The 8,870-nt window shown below is 39.7% G+C and overlaps 1 protein-coding gene across 1 annotated transcript; it reads left to right on the top strand.

Annotated features, from left to right (window-relative positions):
- Positions 1-218: 218 nt before the first annotated feature.
- lrit3a (info leucine-rich repeat, immunoglobulin-like and transmembrane domains 3a) lies at positions 219-5,449 on the top strand. Its single transcript, XM_075480737.1, has 4 exons — positions 219-334; positions 1,291-1,757; positions 3,916-4,221; positions 4,416-5,449. Exons 1-4 carry the CDS (start codon positions 219-221, stop codon positions 5,447-5,449), a joined length of 1,923 nt encoding a protein of 640 aa, XP_075336852.1.
- Positions 5,450-8,870: the final 3,421 nt, after the last annotated feature.

Genomic DNA, 8,870 nt, shown 5'->3' with positions numbered 1-8,870 from the left:
CCTCCCTCTCCACCTCCACCCCCCACGGTCCATCTGACAGGTCACCTGTACTGAGGATAGATCCTCGGCTTGTGTACCGTAGTCCCTTATGGACTTTGAAAGATCTTTTTACTATTCTCACGCTCCATTACTTTTCTGGGAAGAGCTCTTCTGAATCCGGATGTCTTTTTTCCTGATATCCCCTCAACGTGAGCTTTGTGGGTGCATTGGATGACATCATGCGTCGACTTCTCTGTGTGCATGTATTCCTATGCTGCCTCAGCATGGCTGCTCCCTTCTGTCCATCCCATTGTACCTGTGTTTTTCATGGGCGCACTGATGGAGCAGGAACCAGGTAATGTACATTTCATTTGTGCTCGCATAAACTGCTTATTTAAATTGTAAATGAAGCCTTCCGCATAAGATTTTTCTTTCCTCTGGTGTCGATTAAAGAATAGTAAATAAAAATCACAGCGGTGTACTCTTACACCGCTGTGAATTTGTAGAAACGTGAGGATTTACAGACAATCGTGACCCCTGGAATGTGACCCAGTTTGCATGAGTCACTGTTAAAGTGCTGGTCCATCGCATCGTAAATTTAGAAATACTGAAAAAAAGTGAAAATGATCAGCTTGAACTATTTTATATCAATTATCCTTCAACACAACAGTGCAATTTCTGCGTGTTCTCATTTGTATTGGCTTAATGTTGTTATGTTCATGGCCTAGTGCCAATCCCTTTGTGGCTGAGGAAGACCTACTTCGCCTCGACATGATTAGTCCTATTAGTGCTGAACCCTGTTCTTCGATGCATCTGAAGACACCGGAGAGAAGTCCGATGTGTGATAATAACTTGGTTAAATCTGCAAATAAGTGAAAGTATAGCAGTAGTAACACCCCTGAAGATTAGATAGGGGATAAAAAAAAAAAATCATTGCTAAAGAGGTTTATTTCACTCTTTTAATGAGTTGGTTATAAATATTAAAGATTTATCTTGTACATGTGCTGATATTTTTTCCACCCTCTCCACCAGTTCACATGATCACTCACTGTTTACGGTGGCAGAGATTATCTCCGACCTTGGCATTTAGGAATTGCCCTTTAGGTGGCTAGAGACATGTCAGAAAAAGCACTGCACATCACAACAGTCCATGTCTATGGATGGATGATGCTTAGATGGATGAACAAAGGAATGGAAGGATGTCCATTGCTTTTCATTGGCCAAATAATGTTTCTTCAAAATGCTCATGGAATGGTACTTTCTCAGTAAACCTTTATAAAAATATTTAACCTCTTTATCTTTGACTTTCAGATCTGTGCTCTGCAATGACCCAGACATGTCTGACATCCCTGTGAATGTCCCCGTGGACACGATCAAACTTCGTGTGGAGAAAACTGCAGTGCGGCGAATCCCAACAGAAGCCTTTTACTACCTAGTGGACCTACGATACCTGTGGATTACCTACAATTCCGTAACCTCAATAGATACAGGAAGTTTCTACAACCTAAAAGTGCTCCATGAGCTTAGACTTGATGGAAATATGATTTCCGTTTTCCCTTGGGAGTCTCTGAAAGAGATGCCCAGGCTGAAGACACTGGATCTCCATAACAACAGGCTCACGATGGTTCCCACTGAGGCAATCCCCAATCTCCTCAACATAACCTACTTGGATCTATCCAGTAACAAATTAACTACCCTGCCCTCTGATCTCATGGATATATGGCCACCCTTTAATGGACTAACCGTCTCTTCTAATGCCTCTCAGAAAATCATCTTAGGTAAGAGGAAAATGTTCTTTCTGGCCAGGTTTTACAGGATATTAGGGCCAGGGCAGGACACTTTTAGGGTTACTTGTAATTACCTCAGGAACTTCTGGCTGAGTTGTAGTGACTGCCAGGGCATAGTTAAATAAGGTTGGTCTAAGTGCATGCAGACTTGTTATTTGTTGTTATCATCCTGATTAAGTAGATGAATGATGTGATAACACATAACAATTCATTAAACTTCCTTCGTTAGTTAATTCATTTGCATTTTGGATCATTTCAAACACCAACAATCACAGTCTTAGTTCTGAGAATAGAATAATAGTGTTTAAATCTTTCTGGTCATTTCACAAACTTTGTATCTTTTACCATGAAGGATGTTTTGACGGCCGTACTGTATCCGGTGGCAAACTCAAAGCCATTTAATGCTCTTTGTGATTTTTATCTAAATAGCTGCAAATTCAAACTGGAAAGAGTAGACTTGTACGCACTTCTAAAAATATGACAAAATATCACTGGCAACAGCTGGAGCTGTCTGAAGGTAAAGCTCTAATTGGTCGTCCTCAGCGATATCTGTGCACTCTCTCGGCGAGGTAAAAATTTAGAATCAGACAGACCTACACACAGAGGAAAACCAATTCAATGACCTCCCCAGTATTACATATGTTCTCTCTAGTTGCATGTAAAGGTGCCACTTTATATTCAGTTCATTTCTGTCAGATTCACAATAACTGATGGATCGATGACCATGACAGATCTTTTTTTTCCACCTGATTAATTGGAACTATGTGCACACCCAGTTAATGAAATCCATATTAGAGGTTTGAATTGTACATCACATGGTGTGTAATTAATCACATCTGTACAAACAATGTGGAAATACAGGCAATGGTGAAATTCCTTAAGAAAGTGTCACACAGTACAGCAACTCAATGATGACTAATGACTAAATGATCATATTTATGATTCCACTGCACTGCTGCATACTCTTAGGCTACAGACACCTACTCTTACTATGTAACTGAGGCATGAGACCTGTTATTTCCTGTCAAAGTGTTAAAGTGTTCAGCAAAACCTGCATCTAACCAAGTCTGGTTCAAAATATATTTGTGTTTTAAAAGCCTGAAATCTCTTGTAAGATGTTTTTTTTTTCATTGCTCACAAATGATTGCATCTGAATCATAACAGTGTAGCATGAGAGTTTAAGGGATATTATCAACAGGTGTATGGCAAGCTAGCTTATCTGCACCAAAAGAGCTGGCAGTGTGCTTTGGTGTTCCTGAAGGAGATGCTGGTTTAGACAGCAAGGAGAAAAAAAATACCAATGCAACAAACTAATTCTTTAGTATATCCTGAAATATTAAAAAATATTTAAAAAATTGAATAAGCTTGCTTAGTTTTACCATTTTGAATCATGTCAGGGCTATATTATCTCTAAAAAGATGTATCAACACAGAAAATACTAAAACAAAAATACTGCAATTTGGGCTTGTTACAAAATTTGTAATTCTATGGATCACAAATGGATTACAAGGTGTTTGCGGTTGGTGATCTAATGATGTTAAGGTGGACAGCAAAGCTAATGGAAACTGTGTTACCACAAACTGCAGGAGGGCCAGAGGCAGCTTTGCCACTGTTAAGACAAACTAATCTTGTTGAGGGGCTTAGCAATGGACAGGTACACGTACATGTGTCTACCTACTGTATGCATCAGGTGTTGACAGCATGCTGTCAAGGAAGTTCCTTTAATTTCCTTTGGTGTAATCATCCTAAATACAATGTGCATTTTTAAACCATTATGACGGAAATGAAACAAAGGAGAGCTCAGTGGCTGATTACAAATAGCTTAATATCTGAACCATGATTTATATTTGATCGTACCCATTGATTGCAGTAGATATTGATTTAATTTGGTGTAGATAACCGACTTTGCTTAACAAAAGCCATACATTTTCTAAGAGTTATAAAGTCTCTAACATGACTTCATAGTACAATAATTAAGATTTTTGAAAAGTACTTTTAAATCACGACTCCTTTCGCATCCCTTGGCCCTGCTAATAATATGCTACTGTGCCATATTAGTAGTAGTAATTTATACCACCATGCTTAACAGAAAGTAATATAGCATTTAGCGACATGTTAATCAGATTTTCTTTCATCTTTTCATTTTCAGGCCTCCAGGACAATCCCTGGTTCTGCGACTGTAAAATATCCAAGCTCATTGAAATTTCCAAAATGGCTGACACACCAGTGGTTTTGATGGATCTCTTCTTGACTTGTGTTGCACCAGAGAATCTGGCAGGTGTCCTTTTTCAGCGCGCTGAGCTTGAAAATTGTGTAAAACCGTCAGTGATGACATCTGCAACCAAGATAACATCTTCTTTGGGAAGTAATGTTCTCCTGCGATGTGATGCCTCTGGATCTCCGACCCCAAAACTTTACTGGACCAACTCAGATGGCTCACCAGTCAATAATGCAGGTATAATTAGAGGACCGTAGGATTTTACAATTTTCAAAGGCACAATTAATGCCGTTTCAGTTGATGAAGATGTATGATTTCAGTAAGTTAAAAACTGTGTGTTTGAAGACCTTTGTTGCCTGATGAGGATGTACAGCTTTAGCGTTTTGAAATCATAATTAATACTGAGTTTGTTCTCTTCCTCTGCAATTTAGTCCAGGAGTCACCGGGGGAAGGCATCAACTGGTCCATCATGAGCTTGCATGGAATAGAGTTCAAAGATGCTGGGAACTACAACTGCAAAGCTAAGAATGTTGCTGGCACCGCAGAAGCCACAATTTCTGTCTCAATTGCTGGAAGCATAAGCACAACCACCCCTCCACCACAGCCTGGAGTCGGAGCTGGACCAGCCGTCCAAAACGTGACACTTACTCCGCCAACGGTCGTTTCCAACTCACCAATTATAATGTCCACAGTCCTCCCAAGATCATCAACAACACTTGCTGGTGTCCAAAGGAAGCCCAAAACGAGCCCCGGCAATGGCTCACAGAAAGGCTCACTCAAGGAAACAAAAAATCAGCAGGGAGGTGATGGGCGAAAACTTGCAGCGGATGAAAAGAGCAAGAAAAGTGATGCATCACAGTCCATTAAAGACCTGAAAATTGTCGAGGAAACCACTGACAGTGCAGTGTTGCTTTGGACTGCAGGTGGAAAACCAAATAATGCTCCGCTTACAGTTGTATATTCACCCTACGGTGAGGATGACAGTAAAAGGACATTGGAGACGAAAGCTGGCAGTGGGAAGGTGCTCCTAGATGGACTGTCACCTGGGATGAGGTACTCAGTTTGCCTGGTAGCTAAAGGTAGCGCTGCTGGTAAAGATCCTTGCATTGACTTCTACACTCTGGACAACATAGAAGATGGTGGGCAGAATCAGTTTTTTATTATCATAAGCAGCATTGCCTGCGTTTTGGTTTTACCTCTTATTGTTTTCCTGGTCTATAAGATTCTTGCTCTTTATTGCAAGGGAGACAACACCGCTTTGGATGAGGAGGAGTTAGAAAAAGAAAGCTATGTCAAGTTTGAGACTATTTCAATGAAACAAAGAGCTTTGAATGTACATCCATCTGAGCTCTGGGCAAGACGGGCAACCCATGACTCAGAGCGACTGCTGCTTTGTTCCCGGTCAAGCATAGACTCCCAAATGACCTACAAGAGTGAAGGCTCCCGGTTTGAATATCTATGCTGAAATCAAAGTCAATGGCCAATACCGTAGCACAATTTTAGCTACAAAGCTACAAAATAGTCTTTGCCTTTCTGGACACAAAAAAAAACCCAACTATGAAATCAAATATTAATCTATATAAATGTGTCCTTCTTTCCACATCAGTGGGCGGTAAAAGGCTGTGCGTGATGTGTTGACGGAGAAATTCATTTTCAAAGATGTAGATCTTATATTTGAAAAGTGTAATTAAAAACACTCCGAGATGGTCGAAAAGAAAGTTTTACAAATCAAGCTGCACTGATGTTTTCATTTACGTCCTGTTTTTAAGCCTTATATTTCATACAGGAATTTAAATGGTTGTCGCTGTGGGGCTTAATTAAAAAACGGTCCCGTACAGAGAGCATGGCATCTGTCCGTGTATGGTGTTTTATGTTATTTTTCAATGCCAAAGTTGCAAAGTGTCAGGTTTGAATATTGTGGTGATCTCAGAAAAGACCCATAATACTCCCCATCTCCTCTACAGTATCATGGTGGCTTCAAGGATCAAATCCAACTATTGCCTTACTCGACATGAAAGTACTGTCAGTGTGTTTGATAGAATACTGTCTGTGATTTCTTTGATAAATATTGCCACTTTATATGATTATCTGTATATAAGTGTCTGTAAACTGATGTGTATACTTTGGTTTTTAATAAACTGAAACTAATAAAGTATATGTGTGTTGTGGACATCATGTGAGTATATTGGTGCACGGCTTCTGCGTGTAAGATTGCTTCTTTTTTTTTTCATTTTACAAATGTTTTTAATGGGGAATAACTGGTGTGAGGTGGACGAAGCAAATTAACCAATATGTTTCAATTCATGTGACAGCTCAACGTGCTTTACTTGAAGAAACAAAATAAATTAAAAACAATGCATCAAAAACAAAATGCACAATAAAGAAAAGTTGAGAAAAAGTCATTAAGACAAAACAAAGCAAACGGTTCATTACAGTAAAAATGATTAAAGTCGATCAATCAAACGCAGCGGCAAACAGGAAATGTCATAAGATTGGATTTATAAGAGTTGCAGCAGATTTGTTGCATTTTGGCACTAAACAACTTAAATAAATTATCCGATTAACCCAAACCAACTCTGGTGGACAGGAAGCTCGTGTAGAGAACTCAGAACTGGAGTGATGGGACCCACTTTTCTGGTCTCAGAACGGTCAAGCTGCAGCTCTGTGATCAACCTTTTAGGCAGACCCGTACAGAAATTGAGCTCATTTCGGACGAATGCCCGCAACATCTTTTTTTTATATCACAATGATGCACTATCGATCATTTTTGATGATATGCTGATTTAATAACCGACTTAATACGACTGTTGAGTTTTTATCTTTCCTGTGTTTGGATCCTTGTTTTTACTGAGGGAAATTCTAGGTATACATAAAAAGTCACAAATATTTTGAATAAACCGGTTTGTTTAACCAAGAACATCAAAAGACAAAAATATGCTATTTATACAAAACATTTCAGTGAATACTATCAAATTCTTTAATCGATTAAGTTTCCATCTTAAATTTCCATTATCGACGCACTGAAACCTACACAATATGGACCAAGAGTCAAGCACGATACTGACACACATGGCTCTTTTCCGTGACTATGTACAGCTTAACTCGGCTTTGTTGTCAGTGGTGAGTGGTACCTGGTACAAGATACTTTTCTTGGTACCAGCACGGGTAATGATCTAAGCAAGCTGAGCCATGAATAAGAGGTGACATGAACACTGATTGGTCAGAGAGAAACCTCACATGAGGGCGTAACAACTGAAGTTCTGCAGCAGCGCTGAAGCCTACAGAAGCGACAGATCTTGTTCAGTGAGGAAAGAGGTTTAATTGCAAATCTGTGCCCGGTTACAAATGTGTAGGTGTAGACTGAAAGTGTCACACAGTAAAGCGATGAGCAGCTGAACTCACTGGTGTTTTGGAGATGTCTGTCTGCAGAGGACATCAAAGTGGAAACAAATCAAGTCAAGTTATATCATGTAATGGGGGAAAAGGGCTAAGTATATAGAATACAAAACTTGTTTCTGGTAATACAGGAGTGCTTATATGAGAGGAAAAGTGTAAAAAAATAAAAACATTTAATAAGACATCAGATGCTCAGTTAGTTATCAACCTGACCAGGTGTGCCCATCCAGAAAAATCAATGAGTCACAGTTGATATATTCTCGGAGGACACGAACACTGGAGTAAATCCAGATGAAATGATGGGTGGAAAATCTTTCCCTGGAATACTCCTGTGACAGCAGCAGTAGGAGCCTGGAGCATTGTTATCTCTACTCAGTGCAGATGGACTGCTGTGCTCTCTTTGTGCTGCTGAGACTTCATGAAAGGGCTTTCTTGTAGGTGTATGATCATACGAATGAGTAAAATGGTCAGTGGTGAACCCGGAGGCGAACAGTACATAGACCCACAATATTCTGCACCAGCAGCAGAGTTCAAACGTTCCACTGTGGATGACCACTGGGTCATTGCTACACAAACATGCCACTGGCTGCCTTGTCTTTCAAAGAGCAGCCACTCGTACAACGGAGCTCATGGTGACTTTTCTCTTTTGTTTCACTCTTCTGTAGCCATGCAGGGTAGCAGTGAGACTCCAGCATCAACTTACCACCATCTCTGCAGACACATCATCCTCAGCAACTCCATCTTTACCCTGCACAGAAGATTCCCTGTCAGGACAGTTGCCAAGTGAATCCTGTGATGCGTCTTCGATCTCTATAAGCTCAAGTTTCAGAGGAGCACAAGCTCAAAATATAGCAAATAACTCACCCAAGCCCTATTTTTATACTAACTGATTGCTTGCTTCTAAAGTGTATGGACTTGAGTTTCAGGTCAGTAGTTAATTGACCTGAAAACACATATTATGGATCAGTTAATACACATGAATAAATACTATGTATTGACCATTGACAATGGTGGAATAAGTACCCAGATTTTAATTTCTCATAATAATCTAAACAAGAATAAGTCCTGCTTTTACAAGTTTCTTTTTAAAGCAGCATTGACTTAAAAATATACTTACAGTATCAAACAGTGATGTAGCTTGTAAGATTTGGTTAGTCGATCATTTAATTCATGTTTTGTATTCGTAGTTAAAACTAGCTGAGTAACAGGGACATTACTTGCTTCTACTTGCTGTGGTGGAAAAGAGATAAACAGTGTGAAGTACATCAAACTTTAATATACATGTACACTCGTATACTCTCCACCACTGATGGTAAAGCTCAACACTCTGACTAGTTGCTGGTAGTTCTATGCAATAAATCTAAACCAGACAGTCCACACTGTCCCTTTCTACTAATCTTTCTAAAACACTTACCCTGACCAGCACAAAAGCTGTGTGAAACCCTGCAGATTTGCAAACTAAAACTTTAAATCATTGGACAGGAAAATCC

This window comes from Odontesthes bonariensis, chromosome 13 (genome assembly GCF_027942865.1).
Source record: "Odontesthes bonariensis isolate fOdoBon6 chromosome 13, fOdoBon6.hap1, whole genome shotgun sequence".
Lineage (NCBI taxonomy): Eukaryota > Metazoa > Chordata > Actinopteri > Atheriniformes > Atherinopsidae > Odontesthes > Odontesthes bonariensis.
This window is presented reverse-complemented; position numbering and strand designations above follow the sequence as displayed.